General features: G+C 39.8%; 1 protein-coding gene across 38 annotated transcripts in view; it reads left to right on the top strand.

Annotated features, from left to right (window-relative positions):
* The window catches only part of RORA (RAR related orphan receptor A), a 480592-nt gene that overhangs the window by 321196 nt on the left and 143888 nt on the right, over positions 1 to 15508 (top strand). For 15 of the 38 annotated variants that reach the window (XM_069026309.1, XM_069026312.1, XM_069026280.1 and 12 more), the window contains one exon: positions 1540 to 1587. The exons of the other annotated variants lie outside the window; for them this stretch is intronic. In XM_069026309.1, the coding sequence (XP_068882410.1) occupies positions 1540 to 1587 (48 nt within the window). The remainder of the gene's footprint in view (positions 1 to 1539; positions 1588 to 15508) is intronic. 38 annotated transcript variants of the gene reach the window in all.

The following is a 15508-nucleotide window of genomic DNA, read 5'->3' as shown; positions in this document are numbered from 1 at the left end:
TAAATTAATAGGATCTTGCTTGCTCAATATTTGCTCAGGAATAGACTTTGTCCTATAGCAGAATCTGAGGGTCTGTCTGAACAAGACTGTGCTTGGAAGGGTCAGCTGAGTAATGTTTGATCATCTGTTGTGTGCTCCTATCCTTCTTGAAGTGATTTGTATACTGTAGCAAAAAAAAAGTCCCAAACTAACATCCTGATAGAAGTCTTTTACTTTCATTTATTCAGCCATGTTGGAGACTCTAGATGAGAGATTTGCCTTTGTATCACTCAGGGTTTCCAGCTGTGGTATAAATGTCTGTGTCTTGGTCCTGCACAATCCTTTAATTCCTACGTGCCTGCTCATTAAGTTTACTTGAGGAGTGCAGGCAGTAGTGCTCAGTATCATTTATCTCTGGACTACAGCCTAAAGTGTGTATACAAGTGGCTGAGATCATTCACTTCACTGCTCTCCCTGATTGTGGAGATTCAAACTATGCAATGTTCTACCCTGGGAAAAATAATTTTTTAAAAATTAAAAAAACCAACTTCTATAAAGTCTGTGGTCCGTTAGAAGATGAGAAAGTCTGTTTTTGTAACATTGGGACACCTTTGAGATGTGGGTTCCTGCCTGGTTTTTGCCCTTGTGCTCTCTCCTCCCTGCTCCGGAGGCTCCGGCCCCGCGGTTGCATAACTGCGCCCTGACCCCGAGCCAAGCTCCCGGTGGCTCTGGAGCTCAGCTTAGCGAGCCGTGGCAGGGTGGGAATTCTACCTGGTGCACTTGGCAGGGTGCTGACAGCGGGGGAGGCACATCCGGGGTGAAGGATGGCTCGGCGCTCCAGTGCAGCTGGACTTAGTGCACGAGCTGCCGCCTGCTGCCTCCGTGCCGGTGGAATATTGGAAAACGTGCTGAGCAGAGAACAGAGCCTGAGCAGTGAAATTAGTGGCACTGTTGTGCCGATCTGCATTTCAGCCCTGCCACATTAACTTGGAGTTACCACACTCAAGTATTCCCCTCATGGAAGCAACAGTCTGTTCCAACAGTGAAATAACCAACAGCATGTGGCTGCACAGTGACTGGATTGCAGACTGAGGTTTCGTTTTGTTTTACTTGTTCTTCCAAAGCCTTAAACCTTAAATTCCAAAGTTGTTTAGTTCAGCCTCGTTCAGCTTAATTGCTCTAAACAGAAGTGATTTGTACAGGCAGGATTGTGACACACATGGATGTGCATGGATAAATCTGAAGCAAATGTGAATAATGGCGGGTTTTTATAGGCCTTCAGTGAGTAGTTAATATTTGCCAATATTCAAAAAGCTTACTTTGAAAATAAGGTCTGTGGCTGGTATAAGAAAGGATTATGTCAATCTCCATAGGTATCCCTAGAAAAAACTCTTAATTTCACAGTAACTTTCTTTGCCTATCTAGAGCATTATGACTTTTATGTTTCACAGCAATGGTTTGTTGTAAAATGTTAAAACTGCCTTTTTAAGAGGTGTAGTTAACCTAAGTATTAGGCACCATCAACATTATTGAGTTGGCCTAAATAAAAATTCACTTCAGTTTACAGAAAAAACGGCTTTAAAGAAAACAGCAGCAGCTACAGGAAAGGTAAGTAGGTCTGTGTTTCAATAGCTCAGTGTTCCTTAGAGAGTCACAGGAAGTTCATGAGAGACCATGAAGTTTGTGCTAGCCAGGGCTCAGCCAGCTACATTTCATTTCCAGCACTGTTCACAGGGGCACCTGATAAACATGCCCTGCATGGTTTGCTCCCACTCCTTGCTTGTGCAACGTGAGCTGCCGGAAGTAGCTCTGTGGTCTCATGGGAATGCTCACAGCAAATCACTCCAGGTGGGCACAGACCAATGGACCTAAGAAGGGCCATGTGTGCAAAAAATCCTCAAAGTGACATGTAAGTCTGTGCCTTAGAGTTCTCCAAACCCATTAACATGGACCGGGCACTTCCTGCATTTTGTCTGGATTTAAGTATCTCCAGCAGTCATACAGCAAGAAATACATGAAGCAAGGAGAGCAAAACCAAAGACTTTACTCATTGTTATGCAGCTCCCCTTCCCTCAGTCATGTACTTATTGAAATTAGAGATGGGGTAAGCGACAGCACTTGATAGCAGTTGCAGAACCAAATTTGGGTGTGAGTTTACATCAGTAAGTGTTAGAATTATTTGTGTATCTAACAACTGAATGTGAAAATTCTGATACTATGTTAACATTCTTATAGTGTATCCTGATTTAACATTTTCTCTAAAAATGTGCTAAATGAAATCCAGAAATATTGTTGCTGACATCTGTCTGTCACCAATATTCCTCACACATTCATTACCTAACACTTTTTAAGAGTTATTTAGTTCACGTGCACAAAACTGTGTTAGGTACGGAACGGTGCAAAACCAGACCAGGTCGGTTCAGTTTTGTAGTGAAAGATGGCTTAGGGAATTTGTGTGAGAGTTCTAACTTGAGTCACTTATGAGGTCTTTCCACAAAATTACATCCTAGCAGGAAATCCCAATTTGCTAGAGCCAGTGCCTTTCATGTAATCATTCAGATACAGAGAGAGGCAATTTTCAGTCAAGATTGTCAGGCCAGACCCCTGACTCACCAGCTACCACCATTAAGCAAGATTCAGTCTAGAACTGAAACTTCATTCTTTCACATCCCCAGTGAGTAGATACAGGTTACTTGTGTCCTGGTGTCTCTTTACTTGGAGCTGGTTCACTTAGCAGAAACAATTAATGATTCAAAACATTGGGAAAACATAAGCTGTAATTCTGCCTTAGCAAGCAGCAGGTGATCTGATGGGGCCCTGATGTTGCAAGCTGCAAAGTAACCTTTTGTCCTTTTCATTTCACCTGGGGATGAGGCTGCTTAGAACACCAAGGAGGCACCAGAAATTTCAGGATAAGATAGACATTCTGAAAATATTGCTTCGATTAGGATAAGCCCCTAATTATTTGGATGCTAATGTGCAATTGGATCTACAGCCAAAACTATAAAACTTAAAAGCACGAGCTTTATCATCAGATTTCCCGTAGCACCTTCTGTGATTCACACAGAGATGGCTTCTTTTGTTCTCTAGCTCCAAATCTGGTCAAATTCCAAGGATGCAAAGACAGGCAGCATGGAGTTCCATAATATAGCTGTGGCTTTTTTTTTCTTTAATTGCCACCTTCATATGAAGATACAGCTTAGTGTTCACGTGGAAAGAATCCAACCTTTTTTTCACTAATGCAAACATGGGGTCATTTCTGTGTATGTTAGAGGATTGCCAGCTGTGAGAACACATCACCTTTAGCCATCCCAAAGCAATGGCTATTTGTGTCTGTAACTGTCCTGGGTCTGTCTGTACCCCAAACCCGTGGTGGTCTGCAGTGGTAACAGAGGAGTGAGGAGATATGTTTTCAGGATGACAAGAAGCAGGAAAAACACTCATTGCTTGGTTAGCTCAAGTGAAATAAATTATTTACTTGAGACCTGGCACGTTTAAACTGTGTGGTGGAGTTTGGTGCAGCGATCCATCAACCAGCCCTGCCTGGCCTAACTGAACAACCAGAAGTTATGTATTTTCTTCAGCATGACCCTGCAAACCTGCTTATCAGAAACAGGGTATCAGTCTGGCTGCAACTATTTCTTTTGTTGCTCAGCTGGTACAAGTACAGGCTTCTGTGCTATTGAAGTGTTCAGGCCAGGGGATGCTGTGAAGGTTGTGAATTAAGCCTATTCTTACCTCTCATACAAAGCTATAGATATGCTGATCTCTGATTTGAGGTATTGAGGATTTAATTAGTTTATTAGGTAGAATAAGCTTGTTAATGAGTTAATGATGTATTTAGTGTGACTCCACCTTCTTTAAGAAATGGGCATGAACATTCCAAGGGTAGCTGAGGATCTGTTCTGTCCGTTTTGGAAATTTCTATCACTTTTCCTCACATGAATTACCCACTTCAGTCTTCTGAATGTCTTGGGGATGAACTTTATCAATCAATAAGTTTCATCATTAGCCACCTTGGGTTTTTTAGCTTGCTTTTTAAATGTCTGTTCTGTGGTACTTTTTATTTCCACCGTGGTACATAGCAAAGTTTGCCATTTGTGTCTCATAAGGGCTAAAGATGAGCGTGAAGCTGTGGCTCTTGGGCTGTTTTCTTCACAAGAAATGGGTCTTGACATTTTTGAATTTTATATATCCCATCAGCTGAGCTTTTGATCCCCATTTCTCACTTTGAAGCAAGACATTTATAATGAATTAAGTTAAAATATACTTTTCTACTGGGTGACATGACTGATGTGGTTGGCATGCCAGGTAATCACTCCATTAAAATGTTGAAGATGGCTTTTATCTAATGAAGCTGATGTGGTATGAAGGTTGTAGCCTGCATATTCTGTGGAATGTTTGGTATCTTCCACTCTTCCAGCTTCTTTTGTCTCCCTGTAACTCTAGGAGTAGAAAAATTTGATATTATGTACATTGTACATTTTTTATGAATTCTGTAGCGCAGAGTTCCATGCTAGAAGCACCAGAGTACACTTCTAGGAGCTTTTGTTTTGTTTTTGTTTGTTGGGGTTTTTTTTGTTTGTTTGTTTCTATCTCTGATAACTAATTCTCATATCAGTTCTAGAGAACAGCAAGACGCAAATGCCTTAGATCTATTTTTGGTAAGTCACAGATCTGTTTTTGAATTAGTACTTGGATAAACTTCTCCATGCAGATTAAAGGAAGCAATGCTTGAATGAAGTTTTTTATAGCCGGGTATAACCCTTGCAACCAACAAAGGACAAAGTTGATTGCATTTTGAAAAGACTTTAGTGGAAGAAAAAAACAAACAAACCCACCCTCCCCAAAACAAACCCAAAAATCCTGCCTGTCTCAGAAACTTTGAGACATGCCTGAATAACAAGCTGGTATTTGTCAAACTGTAAAACAGATTAGGAAGATTTCTTAATGGTTTTATTTAAGTTGATTTCTGTATTACATTTGTTCCCCCAAAATGTACTCCTTGCTAGTTGTTTGGGGCTGTAGCAGTGTCAGTCAGCTCAGCAAAGGAAAGTAGTGTTTACAAAAGCTTTGTTAATCCTTGCTACCTTGAGTAGCAGTCAAATCTGTTTTATACAGATTTTACTGCATGGGAGGCAGATTTTAGTGCTTGCTGCTTGTTTTGTAGAGTGGATTAAAAACACCACCCTATGTAATGCTTGTTGTAGATTGCAAGTTTTAGCCTCTAAGTGAAAGTCAGAGCTTTTGGTAAATAAATACATGTGAACTTGCACTAAACTTTATGTAAGGACTGAAGCTTATTGACATTAATGGACTCATTTTCTGAGTCTACCCATGTGAGGTCAAATGAACTCCAAATGGTTTTGATTTATAAAATTTCTTAAAACTCTGTGTTCAAGCTAAGGGTTTTTTAATTGGTTTGGGGTTTTTTTTGGTCAGAATGAAGCAATTTATCTACAAGTCAGGTAAAATAGAACGTAACTTTTAAAATCCACATTCCAATGTAAAAGAGTCAAACTCAGCAAAAGGTGTAAGAATTAGTTATAAAATTAAATTTAATTTTTCATGTCTGTGTTGCCACAGTGAATGAGGTTTGAAAGGGTAGGGAGTAGCACTCAATTCACTGAAGTGTGACAGTTCTTCCATGTCAGTGATTTCAAGCCTGAAGGGGATGACATCGTGTAAGCACATTCATCCATTTGTGTTTATTAAATTAAAGCCTACATGAATTTGTAACAACAGACTGTTCATTAACAGAAAAAGAGACTATTGCTTTCCTCTTGGGACTGTTTTGGCTTTGATCCATTGATCTATTCTTGCACTGACATAAATATTAGGGTTTTGTTTGTATCGGTTTTGTCTTCTTCCTGTGAAAGATGAGATGATAAACAGCAAAAAAAAAATTCTGATCATGTTCATATGTATCATATACTGTAAGTAGCTAAACTAGCTATAAAAGATAATAAAATAAACAGTGCACAATGCACTACCCAAAGTGAAAAAGATAATCCTAATTTTTCTGTCAGCTAACTCTGCCAAATTGTGCTATACTTTGCTTGATATACAGGCGTTGGGTGGAAGGCAAAAAGAAGTAAACACTAACTAGGCAGTGTTATGCAATGTGCTGTTTAACACATACATTTCAATAGCACCCAAAGACTCACAGGCAGAAGCTGTATTTTTATTGTGCAGCACCCTGAGCAGAGGCAGGGAAATGACAGTGGTTACCTCAAAGGGTGTACTCTGAAGTTGCACACGAGAGAGAGAGAGTGTAAATCTCAGCTGCAGTTTTTTAGAAACTCCCCAGTTCCCTTCTCCCCCTTTTACAGTAATGCATATTTCAAGCAATTGGGAAGTATCTGTGTTACCAAGTCAGGATCTGTCTCTGTAGAAGAAGGCAGAGGATTACAGGAAAGGGGTTACAGTCTCCCTGACCAGTTGATGAAGTTCCTGAGAAAGGGTGGAAAGGAGAAAGCCTTCAGATGTTTTTGCAAGAAGCTACAGTTGAGCAGAACAGAGATAATAGGTACAGGGGTCCCAAAGACTGGATACTTTAGTTCAACAGAGAATACAATATACATAAAAGATGAGGGTATAATTTGAGGGATACAGAAATGATTGCTCTAGTTCTTCAGGGTGAAAAAATTGTCTGTGTAGCAGAAGTAGGAGAGAGAGCAAAGACTGCTTTTGAAATACAAATTTTATAGTGAGAATGAAACAATGGATCCAAAGAAGAGGGAGGCATGAAGTGACGGAGCAATCATGCACAAGGGGTGTTTTTTTAGGGCGTTGGAATTAGCACCTGGAGCTGGCTCATGCTGAAGAGCAGGTGTGGTATTCTGCGTGGGAGGGTCAGATAGAAATCAGTATTTTGCTGAGGTAAAAAATGGATACAGCATGTGTATAAAATGGAAATGGGCTGATTATTGAAGCTGAAGCTGCAGAGAATGAGTGTGTGGGATTGTGTGACGGTGTAGCCAGCAGTGAGTCAGAGAAAAAGGCAGAGCCAACAGAAAACAAAAGCCACATGAAAAGAAGGGTGCGTCAAGCTATAGAAAGCCTGGTTTGGTCAAGCTACTGGGGCTTCCTGGCTGTGGTAAAAATTAGAGGACCTCTTGTGTAGTTTAATGTAAATTGGGAAAAAATAGCAGAAGCCCATCAACATCAGTAGGTATTTTTGCTAGCACTGAAACTAGCGTATCTAAAATAGGTCATAAAAAAAAAAAATTAAGACCAAGATAATTAGGCATATCATTGAGAATTCAGTTTAGGTGAACTGAATGGAATATTTCCAAACTGAATATTAGTTGGTCCAGTTATGCCTACCCATCCTTTCTTGCTTTTGGCATTAAATAGAAGGTAGTACTGAAGAAGTTTGAAAAAAAAAAAATCACTCTGCTATGGAAAAAAGGAAAATAAATAAAAAATTGTATCAAACTAAGATGCCAAGATTATAACTGTTATTTATGCTGCCAAAACATAGCCCTTCCCCAGTGTGAAGTTGGGAGCCTGAAATCTGTGAGAGATGTAGTTTGGTAAGACTGTTTTATACTGGTTTTCCCAGATTTTCTGGATTATTCCTCCTCCACCTCCAATTATGTAAAGAGGAGTCACGAACGGTACTCACTAAATGCCAGGATTGACCCTCAGGTATCACAAGGTCAGACTGACTCACTGGAGGTCCCTGCACCTGCTTATGGTTGTGGGGGAGGCTGAAGTTGGCTGCTGCAGGTTTGAAATGGCCCACACCTGTAGGATGGGATGCCTGTGTCTCTCCTGGGAGATAAGCACGGAGCTAAGGCACTGTTTGCATGCAAGTCCCTTGGCCAGGGGCTGCTGTTTGGGGAAGACTTGAGTCTGTAACTCTGGGTGATGTCTGTTCTCTGACAGGACTGAAAGCCACCATGTTCTGGTAGTTCTGTGTCCATGTGCAGTCTGTTTTGCCATTGACTGTTGGACTAAAGGCTGGTGGGGTCAGCAGGCTCTGCACTGAGCAAGGGAACAGCACAGAGTCCATCCAGGCTGTTGGTTGACATGGAATTCATATGCATGCTGAGACCTACTACAAAGAATTTCCAGCTAAGGAAATTCTTTGTAGTCGGTTCTTAAGCTTAAATAGTAAAGGCAGCAAAAGCCTTGCATATGGCTCTTGTGAGAACCATGATAGGGATGGTTCTTATGAACTGATAGGGGCACTTACCTTTTTGCCTCTTGGGAAAATTATATAACTCCATGAATCCAGGAGTTGATAAAAGGGAGCACTTGCAATATGCAAAGTTTGTGCCTAAACCAGCAAGGTAATGGCCAGAACAAGAGCAGGTGACATGTCTTAGATTTGAAATTCACTGACCAGCCTTTTCTCCAGCCAGCCCTGCTGAGTGACTTGTCCTGAGTTCTGCAGCATGTTTGTCCCTGGCGCAGAACAGCTGAATCACTCTGAGGAGACCCATGGCACTTTGTCATTTAGTGACCCCTCTTCCACAAGGCCAGGTTGAAAGTCGAAGAGCCAGATATGTTAACTGGAGTCTTTTTAGTATTCATGTAATCTCCTCTCTGGTTTAAAAAGAAGGGAGAAAAAAGAGAAAAGAGAGAGATAAAAAGACTTTCTTTTTTAGGTGATGATGTTGTGCATCCCACAGTTATCCCATTCTTCAGAGGCAAGCTTGGCTTTCCAGTACCATTATTAGTTAATTGTTTTGAAAGTGATACATCTTTGGACACAGCCTGTATTGCTGGGTGTTAAACCCTGTAGTTATTCAGGCATTTGGCTCCTCTGTAATTGTGCTTCTTTTCTCTTAATTAAATTGTTACTGCCCATTTACATGGTGCTTATTTACAAGCTGTAGTAGAAGAGCTTTCTTCATGACTCTTTCTAATGCATTGAATTTGCATGATTGGCAGTGACTTTATATTTGCAATCTATACATCAAATAAATAAGCATGATGATTTTGCAATATTTTTATTAGTGACTCACTAAGGCTTTCTTAATAACTTCCTTAGACTTTCATAACAAATGGATAGTATAGGTTATCAGAAGTTAGTATTTCACTGTTCTTACTGGCTTTCTTCAAAGTGCTAAAGAGGTTGGTTTGGCTGTTAAAGGGTCTTTTTATAAAATGGGACTGTGGTTCACATATCAGACTTCCTCTAAAACTTCAGAAAGGCTTGGATATGGGATTTTAGATTTATGTGTATTCATAAAGCATAGTTTCACGTGAAAAGTGGAAAAAGTGGGAATACCTTGGGTATTCAAGCACATACAACAAGGAACTATAATATAAATGACTCCATTTAGGTACCAGTAATTTCTGAGAAAAGGAAAGGAATAAAAAGATTATGCAACAAAAGTACCATTTTGGTTTATCAGTTTTCCTCTTTTTTTGTTTTCCAAGATGGGCTGAGGCTTTCCAGCTGCTACTTAGAAACAATAACACCTGAAAAAATGAGGCTCATTCTAGATGTGTTTGTGTTGGTGTTAGGGAGCTGACTGTTTTTAACCCAGTGCCTGTAGTAAGACACACTTTTACCCAGTCAAACCATGAAAACAAAATTGATGCTGTGTCAGCATCTTGGCTGCAAATAACACTCAAAACAGATTATAGGACGTGCTAGGAATACAAAATAAGGTTAGAAATAATGCTTCAGCTGTGAGTTCTTCAGGCTGTGGAAATAATAGAGCATAATTTAGTAGAAGAGGAACTAGGGAGTCAGCATGCAGAGGAAAAAAATGAAAGGAGCAAGAAAAATGAAGAGAAATGGAAATAGATGTAGGGGAAGTTTGGCAAGTCCTATCAGTGGAAAATTCTTATGCTGACTGTATGTAAGGGCCAGAGGGAATTTGAGGAAGAGCCAGAAGTCATTCTCAAATAAAGAAAGCAGTGACTGGTCTTTGTGAGTGCTGTTCTACAAGTCCTGAAGAAGATATAAAAATATACATAGAATCTAGGTATGTTTGTTAGCAACTTCCAGATGAGCCCAGACTGGTGCAGGCCAGTCTACAAACTGTTTACACGTTGTCCCGCCTTTTTTTGTGTGGGTGGAGAGCAGTGAGGCCTGCCGGCCCTCATGAAGTGAGATGTTCCTTTTCAGCAAAGGATGGTGCTCAGTCTTATCATTACCCATAAAAACACTTAGTAATGCTAAAAAAATAACTAAAATTAACTTGGGATGCGTATTTAAATTACACTGTGCTTAGGGTTTTAGTTTATTTGAGCTATTAAATATACTTCTTCAGTGTGACCCTCCTCAGTGCTGTGGGAAGCTGTGTGGTGAACTGGCACAGCACTGAATACACTGTGTAAGCACTGGGTTTCCAGACTTCATTTCTACACATTAGGTGAGATTTGAACCCATTGTTTCAGACATCCTTTTATTTCATAAAGGTAAAAGTATGCAGCCCACCATAGGAACAGGGAACTGCTCATCATTCACAGTGAAGCGAAGTTCAGGGTTTCTGTGGCTGTTCTCCATGCACTCCTCTCCTCAGTGTACCCATGTCTTCTCCCAGGAACTGAAATCAGCTGGCTCTGTGAGGTGGATAAACACATATTTACTTTTATACTACTTGTTGAAATGCTGTAATGAAGAATGAAGCTGAAACCATGAAGTGGAACAGAGTAATGAAAACTCTAACTATTGCTTTGAAAAGCTGTTACTGAAGTCTGGGTGCTTTGTGTCTTTCTTCACTGTCACATCTGAGCTTTCCTACTCTACGTTTCACCACAAACAAAACAACTATTCCAGCATCTTTCTTCTGTTTACAGCAGGGTGGGGATATGAATTTTTAACAATAGATTATTGCTTCTTATTAAAGCAAACATAAGTTAACTTCATTTTCAGGAAGCTTTAAAGGTGAGGTACTGTATCAAAGCCCTACCCTTTCTTCATTACAGGTTTTCTATCTCAGGGACATTTAGAACTTCTAGTTCTGCCAGTAGTGGAAGAGCGGAGACAACAATCTGAAAGCATGATGCAAACTCAGCCTTCAAACAACGTAATCTCTCAGCAGCCATTATGTTCAGTTTAGAATGCCTAAAATCAGTCAGAAGCCCGGCAGGAGCACTGACATTCCTGAATAGGGTTCAGTCTGTGAGGAGATGAGTCTTGCAATCTATTAAACAACGTGTTACGATATTCAAGTCTAGATATCACAAAGGCAGGGATTAATGTACACACATCCACACAGGAATCTTTGATGCCTTCAAACGCTCCTCATCTTCTGAAAACCAGTCAGCAGCATCGCCTACATATTTCACGGCAGTCTTCCCACCTGGGCATTTCAGCCTGACAGTGGGAAGCCTTTTGAAATGATAGTGAGACATCTCGGTGTAGCTTGCATTCCAAGTTCCAATAGCTGTGGTTTGGTGTTTGTTTATGTGTCTGTACAAACCTCCACAGACACAGAGGTGAGCAAGCCAAAGCTGGGTAATTTAAGATCAAATTTTGAACTTTAATGTCATAGATAAATAGTGTGGTCAAAGTCTCCGAAGTCATTTGTCTGGTAGTAATGCTCTCCAGCAAAAACTGCATAATAGAAAGAGGAATTGATACTTTCATAGGTAGTAACAAGCAAAAAGCTACAACAATATGTTTTATATGCAAAAAAAATTGGATTGTGTAACTGCTCTCCAACTTTTTATCTCTCTCTCTCTTTTTTTTTTTTTTTTTTTTTTTTTTTTTTTAGGAAGTTTGCTTAATTTTCTGGATGCAGATAATTTTGGGGTAGAAAAAAATTTAAACTCAGATTTCCTACCCAGCATCTATCACTAGCCTGAGGAATAGTGATCTAATTCTGTTTGATTTTTATCTTCAGTGTTTTGTACAGAGTAAGTAGTGAGTGTATGAACCTAAGATAAACACTAACCAAAATATCACTGCAAAATATTGGGCTTACAAACATAGTCTAGCAGTTGTTCAAATGAGGGTAAAGTGAAAGATAAAGTACATTCAATTTTATCCTCATTCTATACTTGCCTGTTAAAGAACCATGCACCCCTTTTGCTACAGCAGTGGCACAGTAAGTTTAAAGCATTCCAGCCCAATGTAATTATTATTCTTTTTTACTCCTTCCTGGGCAATAAATTTATTCAAGTATGAAGGAATAAGAACATACCCATTAAAATCAGTAAAGTTTTTCTTATGTGTAAGACACACGTGTGTTGGTCCTTGATATTGACCCAAATCCATCTATGCAATGATTAACTGATAATTCCACTACTCTGTTTAATTGACGTATAGGTGGAAAATCTTTAAATGCACATGGCAAGAGAAATCTTTATCCACTTTCTTGATGGCTTTGATTCCGTGGCAGAGGAGACTCTGTGGTATCTTTGCATGTAACCTCCTGATCCCATGGGTACAATACAATCTCTTATCTTGGGCTTCTGCTCGTTCTCTGTAGTACTACTACTCTGTCAGTAAAACACAAAATTGTCAGCATATAATGTACATTGTTAAAGTTATGTATAAGAATACAGCATGTAAAATATCGTGTCTTAAAGAGCACCAAAATAGAGAAATAGGAGACATAGTAGAAATATGAAAAGGAGAAATTGCAACAAACAGTGATCCTCACAAATCCAGTGTGATTGGCAGTCAAGAGGTGATTCATTTGAGTGAACCTGTGAGCAGTGCAAGTAAATGAATTAATAATCAAGGGAAAGTGTTTTAAAAATATGTTTCAAATGATAGCTTTAAGTGAATTTGATCTCTTTTAGATGACAAAGTCTGGTCTCTAATTAGGTTTCTATTCTTACAATGATGGATATGAAGTGCTTTCTGAATCTGTTTGACCTTCTCAGCCTGGGGAGCAAAATTATTTCCATAGTCCTTAATTTCACAGGAGTTTTGCATTTGTTGCCACAGAGAACTCTCACAAACAGGGAAGAAAGTTTAAATGGTTGAGAGACCTTCTTAACTCTGTGCGCTAGGCACAGGCTTTATTACTGCTTGTTTGCCTGTGGAGCTCTTCTCCACCCTGTACATCTGCTTCAGTATTCGTGTTATCTCTCTGACTTGGGCTTGGTGGTTACTCACAGGGAGCCTCTGCACTTGGATCTATCTTCTGCATTTCTTAATTTCTTTTGGAAATACTCTATTCTCTCACCTTATTAATGTTAAAACAAAAAAAGAAGGGGAATTTATTGCTAAAGGCAGCAGAATAGCGAACTTCTTGGTGGAGTACTGTGTCTTCCCCTGTGAGTGAAAGCTAAATTAGTTCTGAGGTGCTTTCACTCAGTGGAAGCGTAATGAGAGACACCAGCCACCTCTCCGTTAATAACATGCCAGTCACACTGGGAGCAGTGCTCGGAGCCTGCTGGGAGAGCAGAACCACCAGCACAAGCAGGTAGGAAGCAAAAAATAGGCTTAAGAGAAAGGAAACACAGGTGGAGATCAGGGCTCTGATGTTGCAGGGTGTAAAGTCATTTCTGTCTGATGAGAGGGAGTGACTCAGCCTGGCTGGATGGGCCAGGTTGCTGCTAACTTCAAAATTGCTGCTGCTGTAACATTACAACAACAGCACTGCTGCTGCTCAGGAGGCATTGGCAACAATGTGGGACATGGAGTAGTTTTTCTGAATGTCCGTTTGTTTTCATTACCTGTTTACAGTTAATTGTTTTATTTCCTTAATAAAACTGGGATGGTTCTGAGTTCTGCAGCCCAGTTCCAGCAGTTCATGTGTGATGCTGCTGTATTTGTCAAACACGAGGTGCTGGAAGAACCTGAGCATGACCTCTGTTTTCATTAGATTCTCATAGTACTTCTCTTTCCTTCCTATTTGGATTTCCATCTTGCACTGAACTCGTAAAGATTAAGTTTTACATGGCAGTCAGGTAAGAACACAGATGGTTGGTTCCTGCAGATGGTTTTCTTCTTTCCATCTCTCCAAATCAGACAAGCAGCTGAGTGAAAATCTCATAGCCACAACTTCAATTTGAATATTCAGGCTGGTATGTTAAACTCTGAGGAGCTATGGACATGAGTGAGGTAACCCTGAAGTTTTGTTGAACTGCAGCAAAAAAACGGAGAGGAGAAAAATGTGCTTCTGTGGGTTCATGAGCAGGAATAAACTTTGTATTCTGTTGGCCCTCTTGAAATATCTATGGCATTAGTTGACAGGAAGTCTTATGGCTACTTTAAAAAAGGTCTCACTCCTTTGCATGGGAAGCTAGCACTAGTTTTCTGTCTGATTTTTCTAGTTTCTGGATTTATCTGTTTCTGTAGGAAGAAGTACTGCATTAGATCTTTGAAGGAAAGACTGTATCAGACTGTGCCATAGAAGATTACCTTTCACTTTTGTTTCTCCATGCTTCCACAGATATTTCTGAATCTATGTCATCAATCTTCAAAGTCTGTGGTTGGTACTAGGATTTTTGGATTTCTAGGTTAGTTGTCCAGAGTTACATGCATAGGTTGAAAAAAAAATGGGTAAATCCAGGAAAGAACTGTTTTTCAGATTCTGTAGTCCGGAAACTCATATAAAACTGATTTTGCTCAAAATGACAGGCGTCAAAATGGCTGCTATCTGCTCTGTGAACATGGATTATTTATTACAGGGAGGTACTTTTTTTAAGCATTCTTGGACTCTTTGAATGTTTGAACGCTTAAAACACAAGGAGCAGAGACCACAACTTAATAAAATGTCTGTACCTACGAACATAGGGGCATGGCTGTGGCCTTCAAAGATCAGGTAGTGGCACTTCTAATCAGCAAAGCAGCATCTTGAATATAATTTGCTGAACTCATTAGACAATGTCTAGCAGAGAGGGAAGAAATAGCTGTGATTTCTAACACTTTTATGTTTTCTTTCTTGGAGACTTAATCTTGGGTCAGCTTCCACAGAAATTGCAAACACTAAGGAATGAAGTAGGTTTATTATTGTAAACAGCAGCAGCATCAGATAAAATGACATTCATTAGATCCATTTGGCTCCTGCTGTCTGAGGAAGTAAGTACATGGTTCCTTGCACTGGCAAGTACACGTACACTTTAAAGGAGCCCTGTTGTTTGTCTGCTCAGGCAAACCCCCATGAAAGTCAATAGGGATTTGTCTTGGGTGTCTCAGTGTATGAGAGCACATCCCACGAATGGACAAGGTGCTGATCAGCTGGTTTATAATGTAATTCTGCTTTGTTTCTATTAAAAATATTCCTAAAATCACAAGTCTTATAAAATCCTCTTTTTGGATGTTTTTTATTGTGCAAAATCCTTGGCCCTACTGTGGTCAAGAAGTTTGAGTGGTATGAAGACTCAGGCATGTAAATAGCTGGTTTATGAAAGCTCTGCCCATTTCAGTCGTGTCCAGATTATGCCAATCTCATTTTACTTTTGGTGCTCTCTGTGATACTTGGGAAAATATTCAAATGGTGCAAGTACTTCTATGTATATTATGATTTCTGCTTCTTTATTATTAGATCCTAGTGGCTTAAGAACACATTAGAGACATAAATTGCATGTTACAGCACAGTGCCCTCAGCTGTCACCTCAAAGTACTATCATCCATCTTAAGTACACAGGAGTCTGAGGC

Source organism: Aphelocoma coerulescens, chromosome 10 (genome assembly GCF_041296385.1).
Source record: "Aphelocoma coerulescens isolate FSJ_1873_10779 chromosome 10, UR_Acoe_1.0, whole genome shotgun sequence".
NCBI classification, from domain to species: domain Eukaryota; kingdom Metazoa; phylum Chordata; class Aves; order Passeriformes; family Corvidae; genus Aphelocoma; species Aphelocoma coerulescens.
The sequence above is the reverse complement of the archived record's forward strand: the minus strand, read 5'-3'. Positions and strand labels throughout refer to the sequence as shown.